Below are 26079 nucleotides of genomic sequence, written 5' to 3'. Positions count from 1 at the left end.
TGGTCAGAAAATAACCTATTAAAACTTGATGGTATGCTGAGAGATTTTCCAAGTACTCTGATAGGTAACATAGATTCCATGAGTGAAGTTGAAATAGAAAAATGGATTTACCAACTTACCAGAAGAGTGAGTAAGGTTGAAAAATTGGGTTTGGCTAGCTGCAACAAACACTCCTATGGCTATGACAAAAACATACAGGATACAAAAAGAACTATGCGAAGACAAATCCGTAAGGCACAGGTAAAGGGCGGTAAAAGCCTTGAGACGGCGAACCTATGTAGAGAGATCCACAGAAAATACCAGGATTGGCTTAGGCGCTGGAAATTCTCAATCTGCAATGCCAATTGGCAGCACAAGATTAAAACATTACATGGAAATTGTCCTCGGGCAATATGGTCAATATTGTCGAAAGCTAAAGGAGAAGTTAAAGCGCACATAGCCAACCCCATACAAGGGCACATTTGGACGGCCTATTTAGGGGAAAGAGGGGGTGAACCCACACAAAATATAATACCTGACATTGTTGAGGAAGGCTGGCCCCTTTCCTTTACTTTTGAGAAGGTAAAAAAAGAAATCCTAAAGTCGAAAAACTCCAGAACCCCAGGCCCTATTGGACTGGGTAATGTGTTAAAAAGGAAACCGGATCAGTGGGCTACAGTTTTAAGAGCTTTATTTGAAAAGGTTTGCCAAAATCAGCACATCCCAGATTCTTGACAGCAAGCGGTTCTGCTTCCCGTCTATAAAAAAGGTGACCGGATGGTCCCTGGAAATTATAGATTATTATCATTATTAGATGTGACGGGGAAGATATTCTCAACCTTCATATTAGAGGCTATCCAACAATGGGTTGAGGAATCTAAGATTTTCATTACTCCCAAACAGGTTTTCGTGCTGGTTCTGGCACGAGCCATAACCTTAGGGTGCTGGACTCACTAATTGGTGACACCGTGGAGACCGGTAAACAGACACTATACATAATCTTCGTGGACTTTAAAGCCGCGTTTGATAGAGTGGACTGGCCAAGACTCTGGGAGAAACTTACCAAAGCCGGCTGCCCCTCTTGGCTCATTAGTATTCTGCAGGGCCTGCATCACTCTACAAAGGCGGCAGTCAGACATATGGATGACGGTAGGATCACGGACATGGTAGAAACATGGAAAGGTGTCAAGCAGGGCTGTACCCTGGCGCCGACTCAGTATAATCTCTACATGTCTGATGTGCCGGACTGGTTAAATACAGAGGTTGGGTGCTGCTCAAAGGTAGGGGGTTGTCCCCTGCCTTGTTTATTATACGCGGATAATCTCATCCTCTTAAATTACACCTTTTTGGGGGTGAAATCTATGTTCATGGCACTTTGTAATTATGCTCTCTCAATAAATTAACTACAAATATGGAGAAGACCAAAGTCTTGGCCGTATCGGCAAAGAATGTGAAAAGAACCAGTACTTAAGTGCACGCTCGGAACAATCGAGTATGTGGATTCCTATACATATTTGGGGCTAGAGATTGATAGTACCAAAACATACAGGCAGATTGTGGAAACAAAAAAGACTAAAGCCCGTAGCATGACTAGATCTATTTTGAGATTTGCTAGGGATATGGCTGGGTAATCCCTTGAAGGAATAATAACATTGTATAAACAATGTTTCTGCCCGACAGTGCTCTATGGATTAGAGGCACTGTCAATGGCCGACTTATCTTGGCTAGATTTATTGGAGGGCAGTTTCTGGAAACAAATGTTGAGGCTCAAGCCTTCTGTCAAAATACAGTATATTAGATTAGAATTTGTCTTGACCTCGCTTAAAGGGGAACTTTTGAGAAGCCGAGGTTTGCTATATATTAAAACTCTAACCCTAGATGTAAACTTCTTAGTCTATTGGCTGTAACTGGACAGGGAAAAGATAGCTTTGGTAGCTTGTTACATGGCCTGTTTAATGATCTGGGGTGGTATCCCGATTACACAAGGGGTATGTCCTATGAAACCTTGAATAGGGTTTTTTAAAAAAAAAGTTAGACAATGGGACTGGGTTGCTAACTATAGACACGCAGAGTCCTTACATAGCCACATACATATGGCAGGTGTTATGCATAGCTACGTCCAGCCTCAAGTATATCTTAGACAATGTCCAAATATGTGAGTGCATGCATTTAGACTGAGGTTGAGGATAAATCAGCTACATATCCTTTCCCTTATTGGTCCACAGTTGGGACTCCTACAAAAAGATAGATATTGGCCCTCATTAGGAGGATGGAGGTAACCATGCCCCACTTAGCGGCATGGTTGCCTCCTTACCGCATACCAGGCCCGGGTTCCTCAAATGAGGATTTACCGGGTCATGGCAACCTTCCCGGACCCGGTAATTCCTCGTCCGAGGAACCCAGACCCGGTCCATCCCCATTCCCATTCGAGCCCCCATAGGGCTCAATGGGAATGGGGAAGGAGCTAACACCGGGCCCGTTTATAACAGGCCCGGTGTTAGCTCCCTCATCTCCTCGCGGGACCCAGTACGGACGCCTGGTTTTACCAGGCGCCCATTGCGGGTCCCGCGAGGAGACCTCGTAATAGGATGGAATGGGTTTACCGGCACCGGCACCATTACCGGTGCCGGTAAACCCATTCCGACAACCTCCTAATGAGGACTATTGTCATATGTATCAGAACCCTGAATGTCTTGAGACTGCTAAACATATTTTTACAGAATGTATAGCATTGGGCCCCGAATATGTGACTCTGTTAGGGCCATTCGTGCATGAGTACGAATCTATTAAGAGTGATGATCTTTGGACCCACTGTCTTCACACAGATAGATCAGCTGTGGGTAATCATTAAAAAAAGCTATATAGATTTACAAGAATGAAGTGAATAGATATAGTGAATTTGTCCCTGTTTAAAAAAAATCTGAAACCTTGATTAATATCTAAATGTTGGTGAAATGTATATGTGCTCTGAATTGTGATTGTTTTTAATGAAATAATGTGTTTTTGATATGTAATGTGTATGCATTTTTATGTTTTGTAAAGTTTCTTTGAAACTAAACAAATAAAGAATAATAATAATAATAATAATAATAATAATAATAATAATAATAATATATAATAATATACGCACGTTTACCTCTGGCACTGCCAAATGTGTTGCTTGTCTTTGCTCCTCTAACAGGCTCTTGTAATTTAATGAAATTAATGTAGCTTCTGTTTTATGCAGGTTATCCACCGCTTGCCGATGCCCAACATGAATGATGAGCTCCACCATTTGGGCTGGAATGCCTGCAGCAGTTGTTACGGGGATATCACCAAGAAGCGGGACCGTCTGATCCTGCTCAGTCTGATCTCCTCTCGGCTTTACGTGGTTGATGTGGGCACAGACCCGCGGGCTCCCATACTGCACAAGGTGCATACACTATGCTGGGCGTTGGTTAATCTTGCTTGTAGAAGTGGGGCAAATCATACTTGTAAAGGTCCTGGCTCGCTCCATGGAGGTTCCAGAATGGCGTGTGGGAGGAGGTTAGTAATTGGGAGAGAATGTCCATTGGATGAGAATGAAGAGTGGGATAAACCGACGAGTGGCTTGGTGACAGGTAGAGAATGGATGGGATTGGAAAAAAACTGGACTAGGATGAAATGGTAAGGGGAGAGAAACAATCATAGGTTATCAGAAGAAACACGGCCGTCTTCTGACCAATCCTAACTCATTTTTTTCTTCAGTGCAAAGGGCCTTTACTGCTGCATAAGAGAATGCATTACTGCTGTGTGCTGCAGCGGTACAGCAGTGAGTTCTTTTTTTTGTTGTAAGCTTTATTTTATTTTAATGCAAACTCCAAACAAATGCTATGGGACGTACACACTGATGTTTAACAATTACAAATCATACCTACCCTGCCCCCCACCCCTTCAACATAACATAACAGTGTTGTTGTAACAGAGAGAGTTCCGCAAACTTATTAGCAGTCTTTCCTCCAGGGGTCTCTCCCACAGGCTGGGTCTGCAATGGCCCGCCAAGAGAACCGTGAAGCTATGAAGCATATTGGGCCTAAAGTAGTTCTGTTCTTTACCCGAGGCATATTTATGAAACAGGAGCCAGACACTGAGGAACATCTGATAGTTGCCGTTGGCCAATGCGCACACTTTCTCCATTGCCATGATTCCCCATATCCTTACCCACCACATGGCCATTATTGGTCCCTGTTTTGTTTTCCAGCCATGGGCTAGCGTAATCCTTGCCGCTATTAACAAGTGTGTAATGAGGAAGGGCGCGCCACACTAGCAAGATAGAGACCCTTGGCAACTGCTCCCAGTATCTCCACCGCCGGGTTGTGGGGCAGCTGTATTCCCAATATGTCCTAATATGGCTCAGGACACTTTCCAGAAGACTTGTGCCTTTGGACAAGACCACCACAAATGCCCTAGGATCCCCACTTGCCCACAATTCCACCAACACAAGGGCAACACCTGAGAGTTGACAGTATGTAGTCGGCGTGGGGTCATGTACCAACCGAAGCACATTTTATATGCAAACTCTTTGATGGCCATACATTTGGACCCTTTGTGTGCTCGACTCCAAATCTGGCTCCATTCCTCCTCAGTTATAGCTCCCATTTAGCCATGTATGGTAGGATATCCCCAGGTGCAGCTTTATCTAGCAGACGGTAGAGTCTTGCAACCCCTTTCTGGGGTACCCCCTCTCTAAGTGTGATTTCTAAACCTATCAGCACTCTCGTGGCTGCCTCTCTGACCACCCTGTTCGAGATCCAGTGTCTGATCTGTATGTATCGAAACCGTTCCTGTTCAGTCACATAGACATTTGTTTTACAGTCTTCAAGTTGGAGTGGGACACCAGCTTGATAAAAGGCCATTAAAGTTAACATCGCGTGACCAGTCCAGTTCGCCCAAAAAGTAGGGGACCTACCCGGTCTGAAATTGGCATTATGCCCCACTGGGTTGAATAGTTCCAGCCCCGGTTTCAATTCTTTTCTCGCAACGCCCTATCCCAATAAGCTAATGTGCACCTAGTGGTTTCAAGTAGTGGGCCTCCCGCCCACACAGTGCGACTGTTAGAGCAACCCGAGATGACCCAGTGGGATGTCAGTAGTGCTTTGCTCCAATTTGCACCAACCCTTATGATGAGCCGAAAAGGACAATTGCAACATTGGGGCCAGCTGCACAGCCAAAATGTAGCGGGCCATCTCGGGGACCCCCAATCCTCCCACTCACTGTGATCGAAAGAGAACCCTCCTGGGCACTCTAGGCTTCCTTCCACCTCAAATGAAACAGAGGACCTCCCTCTGCAGGTTCTTTACCATTTGAACAGGGATCCAAATTGGAAGGGAGCCTGCCACAAGAGGGTCTTCTTGACTTCTGCAATGTGCCAAACAATGAGTGTTCTTGCATATCCCACCTCTTAAAGTCGCCTCTCAGTGTTTTCCATAACGCCGCGATACTAGCTGCAAATAAGTCCCCACACTTAGGGGTCAGTTTAACATCCAGATATTCTATTTCATTCCGTTCCCGGATCAGGAGAAATCTCCCACTCATCTATCTACCATCTTGGGGTCCACTGTAATGTTAAGTGTTTTTGATTTTGAGTGATTGATTTGGAATCCCGAGACCTCTGCAAACTCTTTTAAAAGCGACATCACCTTTGGGAACGAGTATTCTGTGTCACGGAGGAACAGCATTACGTCATCTGCATATAGCATATTCTTGTTGGTGTCCCCCTTGACTGTAACCCTGCGGATTTCCACATTCACCCTGACTGCCTGTGCCAGTGGTTCCATGGTCATGGCGAAAATCAGCAGTGACAGTGGGCAGTCCTGTTGAGTGCCCCTTCTCACCTGAATTGAGTTTGAGAGACCCCCGTTGATCTGCAATTTCATGGAAGGAATCTGAAAATTGGCCAGCACCATGAGCATGAAGACTGGCCCACATCCAAACTTCTCCAAGGTTAGCCTCAAGAAGCCCCAGTCCAGACTGTGAAACGCTCGGGTAGCGTTGAGTGCAAGTATGGATACCTTTTGGGCGGTCCACCATCCCCATAATTCACTGCCCTTCTAATATTGTCTTGGGTATGCCTACCCTTGATAAAACCGGCTCTATCTGGGTGTATGATCTTTGGTAACACCCCCATTATTCGCTAGGCCAAATTCTTTGCATAGAGTTTGGCGTCTCCATTAAGTAATGAAGTAGGGTGATACCTGGCGCACTCGGTCCTTCCCTGGTTTTAAGGTGCTCATAGAAGGTCCCATATTCCCAGAGATCAGACTAGTATCCCTAATCCGATTAAATAGTTTTGTTAGAGGCCCAGTCAATATGTTCCAAAACGTTTTATAATAGGCATTACCCAAGCCATTTGGTGCTGGGGTCTTATTCTCGGGAATAGATTCAATGTCCAAACCCACCTCTTCCTCCGTAATAGGGGCCACCAAAAGTTGTCTGTCCTCCCCTGTTATTTGGGGCAGCTCCAATTTCCCCAGGAAGTCCTGCTGGACCATAGGGTCCTGGTCATCCCCTTTCAGAAGTTGGGTATGAAAAGCCTGCATAATTTTCAGCGTTCCCTTTGCAAATTTCCCTGTGGGTTTTTCAAATGGGTTATGCCGTTTTTGGCCTTTTGCTTCTTTAGTTTTGCCACCAAGAACCTATTAGCCTTATCCCTCTCAGGTAGTAGGATTGTTTGTTTTGGATTAAGAGCTGCACCAACCTATCCGCCAGGTGAGCTTCTAATTTTGCCCTCGCCTTCATCAGGGCCCACCACGCTTTCTGAGACCCTCGAGATTTATGTAAGCCCTCTGCCTCTTTCACCTCTCGCTGCAAGGCCACCAGTTAGAGTTCCCTTTCCCTCAAGCAGGCCGCCGTCTGGGCGATAACCTCCCCTCTCATCACACCCTTACTTGCTTACCACACTGTTCGACAATCCATGGGCCCTGTATAATTTTCTTGGAAATAATAATGCATGGCTATTTTCAATGCCAGGTCCCTTAATATCAATTTGTTCAATCTCCATTAACAGAGAAAAACAAGATAAGCCACCCCCCCAACTTCCCTCCAACTTTTGAACCCGACCGGGCTCTGCAAAGTGACCGGGGGTAAATAGGACTAATTTCTGACATCCCATCCGCTCCCCCTTACTCCCCCTTACCCATCTCAGAATGCCTCCCTCAAAACGTCCCCGACGTACCCCTTGCCACCCTTCAACACAATGTGAACCATATTCTATCCTGTGGATGGATTAGATTCAGAGCCATGACATGTGCCTATCAAGTCTCAGCGGCCTCATCCAAAGCACCCCAAATTGATGATGAAGTAAGGGCCTCAAGCTCCAAAGCTCCTCCCTTTTGGCTGCAGGCCACCCATCTTCCATCTCTCTCTCTTGGGCAATGGTGTAGTGTTCATACTGTCCTGTGGATCAGCCACAGGTTCCATGGGCCGCGATGCTTCGTCTCCCTCAATCATTTACGCAGCTTCTTAGTCCTTGGCGATGGTATATGATCGGCCTTGCCATTCAAAATGCAAACCGCATGGAAATGTCCACTAGGTACCGTATGTACTTGGCGTTGAGCCAGCTAGTGACTAGCCGCAATCGCTTTCGTTTAATCCGCTCCCATGATTTCCTCTTTTACCTGAAACAGGTGGACCCTGGTCAAGACATCTGGGGCCAGGTTCCTGCTCAATCGATAGGAAGAATACACACGGTGGGTCCGGTCCAAAACAATCTCCTGCTCAGCCCGGACATCCAATAGGTGTTGGAACAGTGCTGCCACATATTCGGGTAAATCTACGTCTGGCACTGACTTGGGGATCCCCCGAATGCAGATATTATTCCGCCAGGATCTATTTTCGGCATCTTCCTGTTTACTGAGGACCAGATCCATCTGCTGCTTCAAGGTGCCCACTTGTTTTGCAAGCTCATCGTGGTCATGCCCGTGCTGCACTGTATTTAATATCTTTTGGGAGTTCCAGCAGCATTGCCATTAAGTCAGATCTCCTTGTCAGCGGGTCATCTAACTCCATCTGGGGAGGAGGGGGAGTGTGCCTGGGCTGTTGTTGATTGTTGCGGGCGCTTCTGAGAGTCAGAACCTGCATTAATGCCTTTATGTCACCCAACATAGGTCGCTTCTGCTCTGCTAACTGTTTCGACATGATGTATTAAGTCTTCAGGGCTCAGGATATGTAGGGTGTGCAAGGCTGCTTCTATGGTCCCTCAGTCAGATTTCATTCCTGACGGTGATGCAGGGACTCAGTGTCTGCACAGCCCCTCCGAAGATCCTCACACTGCTATCCAACCCCCGGACTGAGACTATGCTGCGCTGGCCCTGAGTGGAGAAGCCACTTGCCTCTCAAATGTGTGACTTCCAGCTGTGCAAAGTATAGAATATGCCTTCCAGTGGGAAATTGCCTCCTGTCAGGCAGCTCCATGCCCTTCGGTCGGTGGCATAGCCACTGTGTGTTTCCTCCTGAAGACTTCAAGCCTCACGCCCTCTTCTCTCTGCTGCCACAATAACGATCAACTCTATGGTTAACTCTCCCCAGCATTTAAGCATGTGCGCACTCGCCCATGCGCTTCCTCTCACTCCAGCCTCTGGGGACCATGCACAAACCGGGTCCTCTGGCACCCCAGGCCACATCGGCCTCCCGCCTGCCACCTTCGGACTAGGTTGTCTACTTGCTTCCACTTGCCTCACCGCCATCTCCGCTCCTCCCATGTCCGGACAGCTCTACGCTCCTCTGCTCCTCTCCGCTCCTCTCCGCTCCTAGCCCAGAATTCCCCAGATCTCGATTTCTGCTCTTGCCCCTACGAGTGCAGACTTGCAGCAGGTAGACAGGAGGATTTAACTCTGCTGGACTTGGCTGCAGTCCCCCCCCGGTCGTTGAGTTCGGCACGCAGCACCATCATGGCTTTGGCGGGAGTCTCGCACCGGGTGACGAATACCTGCCTTCCTGTGCTTCAATCAATCCCATACTTTCAGGAAACTGCTGCTGCCCGATCCGACATCTTTTATATCATTTAGGGGGCAAATCTGACTTTCTAGATGGGTTTGGGAGCCATAGAACGGGAACAGGTGCAGGAGCTCAGCGCGTGAGCATCCGTTGGCGTCCGCGGGTGCCCATGCCCCAAAATGCACTGAGTTTTTAGCTCAGATTATAAATTGTCATCCAGATTATCTAGCTTTGTGGCTACCCTACATTCCAAGATGGTTTAGTATGGAGAAAGCTGGTGAATGCAGCTTCTGCAATGCATTGAAAAGGAAATTTTTCGACTTGCGCCTGTTGAGAAGCGTGCTGCTGCTCGTGTGCTAGGTTCAGGTAATAAGCAATAAAATGGCTATTTTCAATGCCAGGTCCCTTAATATCAATTTGTTCAATCTCCATAGTTTACGTACACCTGAGGGAGGCGCAAGAGGTCGACCAAGAGTATAAGAGGGGCATAGTCTGTCAGGTATCGCACCCCAATTGCTATCTCTATTACCTGCGGGATAAAGAAGTCTGATATCAGGATCATATCGATTCGCGAGAACCCTCTGTGTTCTGCAGAGTAGTGTGTATGCCCATTCTTGCTGATTAAAAAATCGCCAGATTTCAATTAAATGTAGTTCTTGGAGGAAGCGCACCAACGTCTGTTTATGCCTAATATCATTGGGTGTGGGCGGGAGAGTTTTCTCCAGAGTCGAGTCCATTACACAATTAAAGTCCCCCCCACTGCCACCTTGCCCACACACTACCCAGCCAACTTTCCCAGCAAACCTGCTAAAAACTGATCCTGTTTCTCATTAGGTGTGTATATAGCTAACAAGGTGACCAATTGGCCCAGCAATAATCCCCCCAGAACCAAATAGAGTCTCTCTGGGTCCTTATAGAGAAAGCGTTTGATGAAAACCGTGTCCCTCACGATCAAAATCGCCACTCTTTTCTTTTTGGTGCTACTAGAGGCAATACACTGTGTGGGAAATGCTGTATGCCTCATGCAGGGCTCATCTTTGGGGAGCAGGTGTGTCTCCTGTAGCCATACTGCGGAGGCCCGCCGCTCCGTCAAACGCCTCAGAATTGAGCGTCTCTTGACCGGCAAGTTTAGGCCCTGTACATTGAGGGAAACCATATGGATCTCAGCCATCATATATTGTGTCCCATGAGGGTCAGTGGGAAAACCCCCTCCCAAAGCAGCATTTAGGACTCTTGTTCACTACCAACATACCATTAACAGAGAAAAACAAGATAAACCACCCCCCCAACTTCCCTCCAACTTTTGAATCCGACCGGGCTCTGCAAAGTGACCGGGGGTAAATAGGACTCATTTCTGACATCCCATCCACTCCCCCTTACCCATCTCAGAATGCCTCCCACAACAACTCTCCCCAACGTACCCCGTGCCACCCTTCAACACAATGTGAACCATATTCTATCCTGTGGGTGGATTAGCTTCAGAGCCATGACATGTGCCTATCAAGTCTCAGCGGTCTCACCCAAAACACCCCAAATTGATGATGAAGTAGGGGCCTCAAGCTCCCAAGCTCCTCCCTTTTGGCTGCAGGCCACCCATCTTCCATCTCTCTCTCTTGGGCAATGGTGTAGTGTTCATACTGTCCTGTGGATCGGCCACAGGTTCCATGGGCCGCGATGCTTCGTCTCCCTCCATCATTTCTGCAGTTTCTTAGTCCTTGGCGATGGTATATGATCGGCCTTGCCATTCAAAATGCAAACCGCATGGAAATGTCCACTAGGTACCGTATGCACTTGGCGTTGAGCCAGCTAGTGACTAGCCGCAATCGCTTTCGTTTAATCTGCTCCCATGATTTCCTCTTTTACCTGAAACAGGTGGACCCTGGTCAAGACATCTGGGGCCAGGTTCCTGCCAGGTTCCTGCTCAATCTATAGGAAGAATAGACGCGGTGGGTCTGGTCCAAAACAATCTCCTGCTCAGCCCGGACATCCAATAGGTGTTGGAACGGTGCTGCCACATATTCGGGTAAATCTACCTCTGGCACTGACTTGGGGATCCCCCGAATGCAGATATTATTCCGCCAGGATCTATTTTTAGCATCTTCCCGTTTACTGAGGACCAGATCCATCTGCTGCTTCAAAGTGCCCACTTGTTTTGCAAGCTCATCGTGGTCATGCCCGTGCTGCACTGTATTTAATATCTTTTGTGAGTTCCAGCAGCATTGCCATTAAGTCAGATCTCCTTGTCAGCGGGTCGTCTAACTCCATCTGGGGAGGAGGGACGAGTGTGCCTGGGCTGTTGTTGATTGTTGCGGGCGCGTCTGAGAGTCAGAACCTGCATTAATGCCTTTATGTCACCCAACATAGGCCGCTTCTGCTCTGCTGACTGTTTCGACATGATGTAGTAAGTCCTCAGGGCTCAGGATATGTAGGGTGTGCAAGGCTGCTCCTATGGTCCCTCAGTCAGATTTCATTACTGACGGTGATGCAGGGACTAAGTGTCTGCCCAGCCCCTCCAAAGATCCTCACAGCGCTATCCAACCCCCGGACTGAGACTATGCTGCGCTGGCCCTTAGTGGAGAAGTCACTGGCCTCTGAAATGTGTGACTTCCAGCTGTGCAAAGTATAGAATATGCCTTCCAGTGGGAAATTGCCTCCTGTCAGGCAGCTCCATGCCCTTTGGTTCGTGGCATAGCCACTGTGTGTTTCCTCCTGAAGACTTCAAGCCACGCGCCCTCTTCTCTCTGCTGCCACAATAACGGTCAACTCAATGGTTAACTCGCCCCAGCATTTAAGCATGTGCACACTCGCCCATGCGCTTCCTCTCACTCCAGCCTCTGGGGACCCATGCACGAACCGGGTCCTCTGGCACCCTAGGCTACATCGGGCTCCCGCCTACCACCTTCGGACTAGGTTGTCTGCTTGCTTCCACTTGCCTCACGGCCATCTCCGCTCCTCCCATGTCCGGACGGCTCTACGCTCCTCTCCGCTCCTAGCCCAGTATTCCCCAGATCTCGATTTCTGCTCTTGCCCCTACGAGTGCAGACTTGCAGCAGGCAGACAGGAGGATTTAACTCTGCTGGACTTTCTGCAGTCGTCCCCCCGGTCGTTGAGTTCGGCACGCAGCACCATCATGGCTTTGGCGGGAGTCTCGCACAGGGTGACGAATACCTGCCTTCCTGTGCTTCAATCAATCCCATACTTTCAGGAAACTGCTGCTGCCCGATCCGACATCTTTTATATCATTTAGGGGGCAAATCTGACTTTCTAGAGGGGTTTGGGGGCCATAGAACGGGAACATATATACAGATTATAAATTGTCATCCAGATTATCTATCTTTGAGGCTACCCTACATTGCAAGATGGTTTAGTAGGGAGAAAGCTGGTGAATGCAACTTCTGCAATCCAATGAAAAGGACATTTTTCGACTTGCGCCTGTTGAGAAGCGTGCTGCTGCTCGTGTGCTAGGTTCAGGTAATAAGCAATAAAATAAAAAAAACAAATGGCCTCATTACGAGTATGGAGGTAATGAAAAAAGGAAGGCGGAATGGCATTACCGGCATCGTTAACAGGACCGGGGCATTACGAGCCAATAACCCGCCAATACCACCACCGCCCATACCGTGACCCTTCCTACAGGAATGCGCGCGTACACGCGCCCCTTCACGGCAGAAATACCGGGATGCCGCTAACAGGAGGACATCACAAGTTACACTGGCATGCACCTACCGGCATCCTGAAGGCGGTAATTAGGGCCTGCACGACAGCGGCAATACAGGCATCGCGGACCACCCGTAAATAGCAACCTGCAGTGTAGGCAACTGCCACAGGTGCACACAGTCACCACAGGTGGAGTCAATGGAGCCTGTCCCAGTACAAAAGGAGTACACCCAAACACCATATCCCTTCCTACACCAAAATGATCCCACTAGCTGTTGCAATCATGGGGCTGGAGGACATGCCTGTACTGCTACAACAACAGCAACAACAACAACTACAACTACAACAACAGGCAGCACAGAGGAGACACAGGAGGAGAAGGAGGGCGAGACAGGCCCAGCAAGTTCCACCAGTGCAGCCAGTGGTACCACATAGGCAGCCACCAATCCCTCGCATCAGACCCAGTCCATTCAATCTAACCCCTGAGCAGATGCACACACTGATGGTGTCCCGGTCCAACCTGTACCGGTTGGACCGGGACACCATCACCACCATAGTGGACATGATACACAATGACATTGTCAGCCTAATAGAAATCCGCATTGCCATCCCCCCTCTACTAAAGGTGGTGTCTGTGCTCCACTTCCTGGCCATAGGCACCTACCAGAACACAGTGGGGCAGCTGCATGGCATATCACAACTACTCTTGTCTCACATGCTGACCCAAGTGCTTGATGCCCTCCTGAAGCATGCAAGCATCCACATTTCCCTACCCTGGACTGGCCAGGAGCTCGCTAACACCAAAGTAGGCTTCCATGCACTGGTAGGCATGCCCAATTGCGTCGGTGCCCTCGACTGCACCCATGTAGAATTGGTGGCCCCTCATGCCAATGAGGCGGTGTACCGCAATCACAAGCAATACCACTCCATCAATGTGCAGATAGTATGTGACTCCAGCAAGATCATCACACATTGTTGCGCCCGATATCCCGGATCTACACATGATGCCATGGTGCTGCGTAACTCCACGCTACCCCGCTGCATGGATCGACATGCTGGACGACGTGCCTGGCTGCTCGGTAAGTAGCCTGACTAGGCCATGGCACTGCATTGGGGTTGTGAGGTGGGGGGGATGCATACTCCACCTGTGTGGGATTGGGGGGAGGATGCATACTCCACCTGTGTGAGATTGGGGGGGTGCATACTCCACCTGTGTGGGTTCGGGGGGGGTGCATACTCCACCTGTGTGGGATTGGGGGGGTTGCATACTCCACCTGAGTGGGATTGGGCGGTGAGTGGACATTGCACTCAGAGCTAAACACTGTTGTCCTCAACATCCCAACCTGAACATGACACATCAATGCCATACATAAGAACAATGCCGCACATAAATGACCACATGCCAGACGCACAAGCAGGCCACCATGGATATGTCAAGTGATGCATGACTAAACATGATTACAACTATGCCAATGCCGCTAGTGTGATTAGGTACAGAGTAGCATACACTGCAATAATGGGTGGCAAGACATTGTTCCGCATCCACAGTACATCCGCATCAGCATGCAAGTGAACACCCTGCATCATCTGTACAACGCAATCCACACTAGTAGACCATTGTGCAGTACACAATGCATCAAATGAACCTGTGTGCATACATCCAGGGACATGTGCATGTCAACACCAAATAGCTGCAGCCATGGTTGTTAATCCTAAAGGTGTCAGCTCAGATTGACTCACACATACCTCTTTGTGTTCCCATGCAGGTGATGGAGGCTATCCCTTGAAGCCGTGGCTGCTTACCCCTGTACGGAACCTGTTACACAGGCACGAAGAAGAGTACAATCGGGTTCATACTCGTACCCGTGTTGTGATTGAGCAGACCTTTGGCCTGTTGAAGGCACGGTTCCGCTGCCTAAGCAGGTCTGGTGGAGCACTCCTTTATGGGCCGGAGAAGGTGGCAAAGATCAGCATGGTCTGTGTCATGCTGCACAACATGTGCATCCAGAGAAACCTACCACTGCCACCTGACATTGACATGCATGCACCGGGTGAGGATGATGATGGAGGAGAAGCAGCACCCCTGGCAGTACGTGATGCATAAGATGGCCGTGCTGTACGCCAATCACTAATTGACGATTACTTCTGAACCACAGGGACGTTGATGGTTAGGTGTCAGTACTACACTAAGCACTGGAACCGTGTGGACATGGACACAGGGTGTGTGGGGAGTTGGGCACTGTGCGCTGTCATGAATAGAATGAACACACACGAAATGAACAATGTCCAGGCATGAAATGATTTTGAACACAACAGGTGTATTAAGAAAAATAACAATATAGTGCTTCCTCCCTCCACCACTCACAGGCCTCCACCCTCCCCCCAAAACACCCAAACACCCCATAACCCCCAAACACCCCATACCCCCAATAAACACCCCCTTAATCCCCTCAACACCACCAACACCACCTCCCACTCACCCATTGTCATCCCACACACACGATGTGGTTTGACCGGCTATTTCCGGACTTTTTTGTGTCGGGGGGCAGCCTTTCTGTGTGCCTTGCACTGTGCCTCATCATCCGCACAGGGCTTGAGGGAGCCAAGCTTGCAGGTGTGGTTGATGGAGTGGAGGTGGATGGGTTTTGCACCACCGGTGCAGGTTGTTGGTGCTGCATGTGTTCCAGAATCCTGTTTGGGACCTGTGTGACTGCCCCCAAACTGTCACGTATGATTATGGCACTCAAATTGATGGTCGCAATGGTTCCAGCATTCGCCTCCGGGATATCACAGCGTATTTGCTCACCCTCGCCCACATACTGTTACACCAGTTTGATCATTGAGTCCTGGCGGGCCTCTACCCTCGACAGACGTGCCTCCATGTTAGTGGGGGTGTGGAGGTGGAGGGCGCTCCGGCTGGGTGGGCCATTGCAGAGCTGGACTCTGAGGTGCTTGTGAGATGCGACTCTGCAGTTGAACCGCTGGTTCCTGCATGGGGCTGGACGGTGTGCCCTGTTTGGACTGGTGCGGTGGACGGGGGGCTTGGTGTGTGGGTACATTCGACATGGATGTCCTCGTATTCCTCCTCGTGCACATCCACATCGATGAGGGGGGCTGTGGCTGCTGCCTCACCCACTGAACTGGTGGCAGCGGCCTCACATTCAGCAGTTGTTGCCTGCTCAGTATTTGCAGTCTCGTCCGCTGCCGTTACCTCCTCCTCAGCCGGCCTGGCCTGTACAGGTGCCCTGGGTTGCCCTCTGGCCTGCGGTGCTGGCCCGCAGGAGGTAGGCCAAGTGCCCTCTGATCTGGCCCTGGATGTTGATGCCCTTGGGGTAGGGTCCTGCCCTTCACCTTCTGCATCAGTGCCTGTGGGAGAACAAGAGATGCAGGGCATCAGTGATGGTGTTACATGCAAGATGCATGAGTTGGTGCTGTAAAGTATTAATTTCTCATGCATTTCATTCTTATAGGTGTGTCACACAGGGTACTTTCAAGGGGGAGGCATATTGGCAAAAGCTGTGGCCTCTCCATTCGGCACTGATGTGTACCAGGTGGCATACCGTTGTATTGCGGTTTGTGTGATGTGTGACATGCCAATGGTCCCTGTGTGTTGGGTGTCTGTTGGTAATGGGATTGGCACGCAGCATGCATTTCATTGTGCCAGGTTTTGGGCCTCCATCTGGACATGGATCTGTATATGTGTGTATGATCAGCCAGCATGTTGAGCTCCTCATTGGAGAAGCGCTTCTTGTGCAAGCGGGGGGTAATCTTGCGAGTAGCCTTGGACATGCTGGATGGTATGGCCCTGCTCTCTACTCTGTAGCACTGCTGGATTGTGAGGATTGCAATGGATTGCGTTTTTAAAGATGGCCGCTGGCGCATTTCCCGTTCCGACGCGATGACGTTACTTCCAGGTCCGGTATTACGAGCCTGGTATTAGCATGATGTTATTAACGGGTCGTTATTAAGGGGTTCCTCCTTGGCGGAGGTGGTATCGGCGGGTCCAGTGATGGCGCTATCGGGGGTTGGAGGGCCTTTAGCGGCATGGCGGTGCAGCCATTACCGGCATGGGGGTTCGCGCGTGCTCACGCACTCGTAATCAGCCACTATTAGCGGTGTCAAGGGTGCACAGACGTGCTGTTACCTCCATGCCGGTAATGACTCCGTTTTTAGCAGGATTCTCATAATGAGGCCCAAAGTCTTGATCGGAAAATATGTGATACACATACTTGAAGTTATGTCTCTCCACCCACCCTCTATAAAGGATGATAGGAAAAATGTAGCGTGGGCCGAGAAAGCACACCACCTTGCACCAGCACAGCTTTCTGATTGAATAATATGTAGTTTTAAGCTCCTTCCCATTCCCTTGACCAGGTGACAGGACTGTACCTAATTCAACAGATGATGCACTAGCAGGAGTCCGGTTAAGCCAGTGAAGATTAAAAATATAACATTCATTTGTTCTCCTCTTAGGCTTCCTGACAATGTGAAGTGTATTCTGTTAATCAACCTGTTCTTTTGATAGTGGCCCAGGTATTATGCTATACTCGGCACACATCTAGTGTAATATCCTGCAACACCATAGAAGGGCCTGAACCATCCAATAGCAGGGTAAAGTAACTTATAATGCAGCCAAAATGAACTGTCTCCTGTGTTTCCCTGAGAAATCGAAAGGTATGGTTCAAAGCCAGTGTCCATTTGGATCAAAATATTTATTTTACACATTTACTACCATCTGTCCGCTCTTTTGGATATTGACTTGACAGCAAGTTCTCTCTGAGGGCACCTGTGTCCAAATAAAGCTCAGATGGTTCTTGGCCAAATTGCCCTGTTAGAATGCATCAAAGCATTTCTAACTACTGAGCTTTTTTCAATCCGTTGTGCAGGCATTAGCCTTTATCTCACATTATTCGGGCAATTCCATTTTTATGGGTGTCCCCAAATGTGTTTTAAGACCCTTGAAGTAAGCATTTCATATGGCTGCTTATTTGGCTTTGGTTGCAAACAAATATGACCACATATCTCCCACCCTCTACTCATAACATTGATTGCCTTTTCAATCTACGGTTCATTTAAAATGTTCCTGCACCTCATTTAAATTGGTGTGGCTTCAACAACCAAAATATCCCTTCATCTCTCTGATAAATATATTTGATCGGGTGGTTTGCAGAAACCAGAAGTAAAATGTTAGCACAGCTTGACATCTCATGTTTTTAAACTCAATTCCACGACCCATCAGGCCTTTTCTTGTGCAATTCTCTGAATCTGTAATTATCTTCCAGTAACAGTAGCTATGGATTTAGGCCATAATCTTCTTGCTTTTCGCAAGGAGCTAAAGATCTGTGATTTTCCAAATAAGCGGTGGGCCCAGCACTAGGACGGTGCCCCTGCAGGGTAACGCCGTCCCAAGGAGTATGGAGGCCATGTGACCATGGATGTGGTGGCGACCCCGGCCTGGGTGCCCCCAGAGCCGGGGCCGTCGTGTGCTGGGTGCTCCCAGCCACGTGGGTAGCTCCAGTGACCTGGAGCGAGTGGGGTGACCCCCACTCCTTGATCCGCGGCGTGATTGCCGCCCAAACGGACTATGTCGGGTGTTCCCGACATGTGCATGGGGCCTGCCCGGTGATCCGGAGCAGGACCCCAACAGGGTTTGGCCGTGATGCCTGGCCCTACTCTTTCTTTTACCCACTTCTCTCTGAACCTTGTCTGTCCTGACTAACAATGTGTTGTCATCCCTTATTCCCAGCAGCTACAGTCGCCCCAGGAATGATTTGCTCCCCTGATACCTCCCTATCTGCTCTGGCTAAATGGCCGATTCCTCTTTCTGAAAAGCATCTGGCTCTTCCGCCTCTCTAGCAAATCAACCTCTTCATCTTTCTCCTGCTGGAGACTCCTTTGGGCAATGACTCTCCCTTGCCAACAGTTTGTCATTCCTACAACACTTTCCGCCACCTTGGATCTCTGTTTTCTCCTCTTCCCCAAACTCAAGGCGTTTATCTCCCTCCTCATTCTCTTTTAAAAAACCATCTCGCCAAAAAGACATCTCCCCTTTTCTCCATGGTGGTATCTCCCTCCTTCCTTTGTTCAAAAATATATTTCTAATTCCTGTCTGTAGTGATATCTCCTGCCTTCTTTGAATCAACATTTCTAGACAGTCTCTCTCTCTCTGCTCCAACACAATCTCTTGCTTCTTTCGGTCCAAGGTGATATCCATCTCAGACCTCTCTCCCAGTTGATATCCCTCTCAATCTGCTCAGGAACAGTATCTCTCCCCTTCTTTCCCTGGTTGTACATGCTGCTCTCTATCTCGCTCCACAACAGAAACTCACTCTTCAGCAATATCTTCCTCAGTTTCCCACAGAATCTCCCTCCTGCTACACAACGATATCTCCCTCCTTTAACATTACAGAATGTCGTTCTACACTCCAAATAGCTCTGCCCCGAAACACCATGCGTTTCTCTCCTCATCACACACCACGGAATTCTCCTTCCACGTCCTCAACGTCAAGCGCTCCTAACTCAGGGTCTCCATGACTGGGCTTTCCCAAGGTTTGCTTCTATCCTCCTGCCAGCTCTCCCAGGGACTGGCCTGCTCATCCTGTTCAATCTGCTAGTGAATGCACTTGCTACAGCTCTTTCTCAAGCAGCCCAACCCACCAGACCAAACCATCACTTTTTTACTGTGCAGTCTCTCCTCACCTCAGGTGGTGTTTAGGGACATGGATTGTACCTGTGTAGTGTGGGTTATGTTGCTCTATGATTGGACCATGGGTGTTGGTTGATGTGAGTCACAAGGGAATGGCTAAGCTTACATTAAGGCCTGCCATCATCTTGGATTCCAGAACTGCCCTGGCAAACTGTGAGATCTCATTTCCTATGCCCTGAAACTCTGCTGCAATTGATGCCTGCTTTGACCTGGGGCCCTTTTCTTTCCCGGCAGCACGTACTTCTAAGAACAGAAAACCATCTGTTATGCTTGTGAAGCTGTTTGGTGTAATTGTAACTTCTTTGTCACAGGGAATGTAGAACTTTGTAAACCCTGAGATGCTAACAGGAGCTCGAGAAGAGTGCTTTTTTGTTTTCTTCCTCTCGCATACAATGCAAGTCAATTTCAGATTGTTCACAAGCAACTCTGTATCTGCTGTGCTTCAGCAGTCTCTGCTAGTAGGACTCCTGTTCAGAAATGTTTTCTTCGGTATTGGTGATAAAGAAAGAAATGTGTATCCTGTGACAGAGCCAGAGATCTGTAGTTCTGAGGTGGGAATAGGGACTCCTCTCAGCCTGGCTTGGGAGGCCTGACAGGGTATACGCCAGAGCCAGTCCTGTCCTACAGGTGGGATGTGGAAGTTGGGAGGGCCTTAGTACCTATCCTTTCCTCTTGTCCCTATTTGTTTGCCAATACCACAATCTATCACCACATGCCTGAGCAGCACCATTCTGTCCAGTTTCTTTCTTTGGGTCTCATAGAAACCCCACTGTCAGCAGCCGTTACAACGGAACAGCCAGTGGATGATCAGAGAGGGAGAGAAAGTGGTAAGTGAGAAACATAAAAGTACCATGCAGCAGCCCGAACGTAGCAGGCCACTACGCAACCCTGCACAATGGAAAAATCAGCACAAGAGTGGAGCGAGTCAGATGGCTCCACCTGCCCGCATGGAATGCCCAGAAAGACTCGCTCACTATGGAGAGTTACACTCACCTGTTTTGAGTCGCAGAGCAGCACCCTCGTCAAACTGGCATTTTCCACCAGCCAGAAAGGACTTGCACAAACTGTGACATTGACTGTTGCAGTCCGCCATTGCCAGAGACTGGCGGACTGTGTATGAAAAGGGGAGGGGGTGCTTAATACCCTTTTTAATATTCTGATGCTTGTAACAGCGCCCCTAGGGAAAGGAAAGGCAGCGGGTTGGGCAGGAACCAGATGAAGAATAGGGCCTATGGAGGGAGAAGTTAGAGGATAAAAGCGAGGGCAGGAAAGTGTGGATTATTCAGCTGACGTCAAGGGAGGGGTAGGAGGACCAATAGACCAGGCAGAAAAGGGGCAGAGCAGAGGAGTGTGGAGATGTATTGCCAGAGTGTGCAGTTTGAGGTCTTGGTTGGTGGGAGAGAGCAGTAAAGAGTGATTGACAAGGTGACTGGGGGAAGTGAAATGAGGGTGACTGTGGGAGAAGTTGCATGGGTGGAGAGCAGAGTAGTAGTAGTAGAGTGGGGAGTAGCAGTTGAGTGGAGAGGGGAGCAGTAGTAGTGCATAGAAGGGAGTAGTAGTGTGGAGAGGAGAGGAGCAATAAAGTGGAGAGGGGAGTAGCAGTCGAGTATAAAGGGGAGTAGTAATAGAGAGACGTTGTAGTAGTATGGAGGGGGGAAAGGAAGTACTATCGAAGGTTGGAGGTAGAAAGTACAGAAAGAAACAGCAGAGGGACAGAAGAGAGTATTAGGCAGAGGAAGGAGAGATGGTGGCTGGGTAGGAGAGAAGAGAGTAGTAAAAGGAAAGGGAGAGGAACACTAGAGTATAGAAGGAAAAGACCAACTGGGTCCTGAGTGTCTGAAAGGCAAACAACTGTAAGCATAGTGTGGTGGTGGCAGGGGATAAAAGTGAGCAGGATCTCTGTGATCCCCTTAAGGATATTCGGGGACCTCTCCAAACCATGCATAGCTTCTCCACACCATCTCAGCCTGCCTTGTGCCTGTGGTGTCCACTATCACTATTTTCTCATGTTGGGAGTCTTCCACCTTCCTCTCCATCTCTTCTTTTTCTGTTGATTTGTTTTGTTCAGGTCAGGCCCTCTGCTCTTGTCAGTGCAGTCTCTTCAACTGCCATAACTTCTTCTTGAATGTGGGCTTCTGCCTTCCTTTTAATGAGGACTTCATCCATCATATGATCCAGTTTTTCAGCTTCTTTCTGGGCCAAAGGCTCCAATTTCATCCATGCAAGAGTCTGGTATAAATGTGTACCATGGTCTTTTGTGCCACAGCCACATCCATAACACTCTCACTGCAGTGGCTCAGGTTCCAGAGGAAGAAGCTGTCTGCGTTGACCAACAAGGCTGAAAGTTGCAGTTTTCGTCATGGTCTTTAGGGAGGCAAAATTAAAGCATGAACTGGTCGAGTGCCTCGATCAACCACAGGCATAACACCCCCACAGAGATCCTTGCAGGTGCTGTGCAAAGACTATTCTTTGGGCCCATCAGGGAGTTGGCATCATAAGCCCCTTTTGGGCTTCTCTCCATGACACTCCTCCCTAATTCCGCAACTTCTGCTCAGCTCTTCCAGGAGGTCAACTTTATTATTCTCTTGCTCCAACTACTTCTGCTCCACCTATTGTCCGAGGTTATACCCTCTAGGTTTTCTCATGATGGAGTGCTCCGTTGCACAACTCAATGAATGGAAGCAACTCTTTTCACTGGCCAGTCCATACAGTATTCTCATCTTGAGGTCTGGTTTTTCAGTCATGACCTATGTGGTATGACTGCTAGTCCTATCATCTGCTAGTGTGCCAGGTATTGGCCATCATGGCAGGCCACCCATCTTTGTTTTCCAAAACAAAAACAACTTCTGTGGAGCACTCTTCTGAGCTAATTGAAGATGTCTTCCCATCCCAGACCTGAAGATGTACCAGTATATTCCACTAGGTACACATGAAGGAGGGAACATGAGTGTGTCCTTGTATGTCTGCCATCAGCCAACTACCCAGGCTAGTCGTACTGCATCCCACTTCTGACACCACATATGACAGGAAAAGTTTCGATTTTCACTGTACTCCAGGATTTAGACCAGGCCACAAAGGATGTTTTGAAGAATGTTCAAAAATACCCAAAAGACAATAAAGTTGTCACCCCATCATAGAGCATTTGCCACTTTGTAACCCCCACGACACTAGCAGGAGTGGGAGAATAGCATTTGTCTTCTTCCCGTTGCATACTGTTGAGGTGCCGCTTCTTCCTGAAGCGTCCCCTCGGAGAAGGCCCTGCTTGCGCAGGAATGATACGCGGGAGCCGGGGTGTGATGCAACCTCTTTTATTCAACTCATCGGCGGAACTGCCGAACCTGCCCTCGTCCCTCCCCTTCCCCTGACGTCACGTCCGGGATGTCATGTCCTGTGGGACCCAACGGGGGTCCGCCCACACAACGATGTGGGCAACCTGACATCTCCCCCCTTTTTAACATGCGAGTTGAGGGGCTCCCCTCTTACCCCATCTCCTCAATGAGTCGCGTCGGCTTCATGCGACTCCTCTGCGGTCGTGTTGTCTTGATCGGGGTTGGTCCGTCCCTGGCGAGTGTGGGGAGGGGCGCCTCGCCTTCTGACTCTTCCCCGTCTCCTTGGTACGCTTCTTCGCGTGGTCTGTCCTCATCGCTATCTCTGTCCCAGGTCCATTGACCTGCTGGAGTCAGTCTGACTCGTTTGAAGTGCGAGCTGTTCCTGGTTACCGTTGAACGGTCATCCCTTTGTGCTGTGACCATGGAGCCCTTCTTGTGTGTCACGACCAGTGGTGTGGGTGCGAAGGCGGCTTCTTCTTTCCGATTCTTGGGTTGCCTGAGCCATACTTCGTCTCCGGGTTGCATTATGTTCTCCCGAGCTCTTCTTTTCCTGTCTGTGATCTCTTTTGTCTTTGCTTTCCTCGCGGTGTCATTTGCTTGCGCTTCTTGTTCTAGCGGTGTCAGTTCTTGTGGTCTCGGGTCTTCCGGTAATCTCGTGGTGATCGGTCTTCGTAACATCAGGTCTGCGGGGCACACTCCCGTCGTGCTGTGGGGCGTGTGCCTGTATTCTCGTAGTAATTGATTGAGGGCTTGTTCGAATGGCTTGTTTTGCACATGGGCTATTTGGAGGGTCCTCTTTATGTTGGCCATGAACCTCTCGGCCATCGGGGGGTTATACGTCGATGTTGAAACCCCATGTACTTTGCGAATTGCTGGAAGTCTTGACTTATAAATGTGGGGCTGTTGTCGGGCTTTATGATCTTGGGGATGCCATAGGCAGAGAGCATCCTGTCAAGAGCTGGAATGACACATGATGTGGCACTGCTCTCTACTATTTGGGCGTCCGGGTATCTTGAATGTTCTTCCATAAGCACGACCACGTGTGTCCCGTTGTTCAGTGGTCCGAATAGGTCTACTGCTAGCTCCTCCCACACTTTGTTTGGCAGCGTTGAGGATTGTTATGGGTTTGGGTGTGGCGGGGGCGCCACTTGCGCACACACGTGGCAACTTCCCACTATGGTTTCTACCAAGCGATCGAGTTGAGGGAACCAGACTTTCTGGCGAAGGAGGCGCTTTGTGGCGACTACGCCTCTGTGTCCTTCATGCGCTAGGTGTACTATCCTCTCCCGGAGCGTTCTCGGGATGATGACCTTGCAACCCTTTAGTATGATGTTGTCCTCTACCACGGTCAGCTCTTCCCGGACTTGGTCCAGCCACTTAATGTCTTCCCTCGTAGTGTCCGATTCACCTCTGGCTTGATGTTTCATGAGGGTCGTCTTGTCCATCTGTAGGCAGTGTCGAGCGATTTGCAGCGCTGGGTCTGCCTCTGTTTGTATCGATAGCTCCAGCCACCCTACTGGGAGTGGTTGCAGGTGATGTATGATGTAATTTATGTATGCGTCCGCTATGGACGGTTGAGACGCCGTTGTGGACATGGGATGCCAGGAGAGGTAATCCGCTGGGTTTTCTTCCTTTCCTGGCCGGTGCTGTATTTGGAACCTGTAGTCCTGTAAGCGTAGGCCTCATCTGGCAATTCTCGGTGGCATCCTGGCCTTCGGGCTGCCGTATATGGTAAGCAGTGACGGGTGGTCCGTGATGATGGTGAACTCCTTGCCAAACAGGAAGAGATGAAAATATTCACAAGCCCAGACGACCGCGAGGCTCTCTTTTTTGGCCTGTGAGTATGCCTGTTCCGTGGTCGTCAGGCTCCGGCTGGCGTATGCTACCACATGTGTGATGTGAGGCTCCCTGGGATCTTTCTGGGTCAGTATGGCGCCGAGTCACACCGGGCTGGCATCCACTATTAGTTCGGTGTCGCGGCTGGCGTCGAAGTATGCCATGTCTTCTGCCTGTGCGATGGCCTTCCTTATCGCTTCAAACGCTACTTGACACTCCTTCGACCATGTGAATGGCGTGTCCTTCCGGGTGAGTAGGCGCAGGGGGTTGCTGACTGTGGCGTAGTCTTTCAGGTATCTGGAGCAATAGCTGGCCAGTCCTAGAAACGACCTGAGGTCGGTGGTGTTCACGGGGGGCGTGGCTGAGTTGAGGGCCTCTACTTTTTCCGGGTCGGGTCTCATGCCTTTATCCGAGAAGATGTGCCCGAAAAACCTCAGAGATCCTTTCGAGAACTTGCACTTGGATTTGTTCAAGGTTAGCCCTGCGTCGTCCAGTGCTTGGCATACCCTGTGTAGTGCCAGGTCATGTTCTTCCTGTGATTTGCCGTAGACTAGGACGTCGTCCGAATAGTCCAGACAGTTGGGGACGTGTCTGATGACCTTGTGAATCTCCTCCTGAAAGATCTCGGCGGCCGAGGATATGCCGAAGCTGAGTCTTTTGTATTGAAACAGGCCGAGATGAGTGACGAATGTGGTGATGTAACGGGATTCCGGTGCGATTTCAAGTTGGTGGTATCCTTTTGTAAGGTCTAACTTGGAGAAGACTCTCGCCCCATGAAGAAGGTGAATCATGTCCGTGATCCTGGGCGCTTGATGCCTTTCCCTTTCGATGGCTGTGTTGGCTCTGCGCATATCTACGCATAAACGTATGGATCCTTCTGGTGACTTCTTGGGGACGGGGACGATGGGCGATACCCATGGCATCGGGCCCGATACAGGTTCTATAACGTTCATTTTGATGAGTTTGTCTAACTCCTCTTCCACCTGTCTCTGGATATTAAACGGAATGCCTCAATAGTGTTGGGCCACTGGTTTGACCTGAGGGTTGATGTGGAGGTGTACTTTCCGGTTTCGCAGCTTGCCTAGGCCGGTGAAGAGTTTTGGGAATGATTGTTCGATTGAGTCCGGTTTTGTAAAGTACTTGTGGGCCATCAGCTGGTATAAGATGTGTACTAGTCCCATGTCTACCGCTGTCCGGAAGCTCAGTATACATCCACTGTTAGCTTCTGTGTCTAGAATGTACAGCGGGATCTTTGTGGAGTGCCCTTTATGTGTGCACCTGGCTGTGATCATGCCTTTGCATGGCAGGGGTGTCGTGGAGCCATAGGGGTATATGTCCACCGTGGCCTTTCTGATTTTGGGCTGTGTGGTCAAGGACTGATATGCGCTTTCACTAATAATGTTGACCGTCGCTCCGGTATCCACGAGAAACTTCAGTGGGGTGTCATTCACTTGAAGTGTCAAAATGGGGCTGTGTTGGGTGGCCGCCGTGTTGTCCTGTAGGGCCCACACGTAACCTTTCCTCCTCTGATCCTCTTCTGACGATGGGGTGTCAGTACTGGTGGGGGATCTGGTCTCAACGTATCTTACAAAATGCCGCCTGTGTGATCGTCTCGTGTCC

The 26079-nt window shown here is 49.4% G+C and overlaps 1 protein-coding gene across 3 annotated transcripts in view; it reads left to right on the top strand.

The window, feature by feature from the left end:
* LOC138580059 (methanethiol oxidase-like) overlaps window positions 1-26079 on the top strand; it is a 520625-nt gene that overhangs the window by 312659 nt on the left and 181887 nt on the right. For all 3 annotated transcript variants that reach the window (XM_069650309.1, XM_069650300.1, XM_069650317.1), the window contains one exon: window positions 3206-3391. In XM_069650309.1, coding sequence (XP_069506410.1) covers window positions 3206-3391 — 186 coding nt within the window. The remainder of the gene's footprint in view (window positions 1-3205; window positions 3392-26079) is intronic.

This window comes from Ambystoma mexicanum, chromosome 1p (assembly GCF_040938575.1).
Source record: "Ambystoma mexicanum isolate Mex_15411 chromosome 1p, UKY_AmexF1_1, whole genome shotgun sequence".
NCBI classification, from domain to species: domain Eukaryota; kingdom Metazoa; phylum Chordata; class Amphibia; order Caudata; family Ambystomatidae; genus Ambystoma; species Ambystoma mexicanum.
The sequence above is the reverse complement of the archived record's forward strand: the minus strand, read 5'-3'. Positions and strand labels throughout refer to the sequence as shown.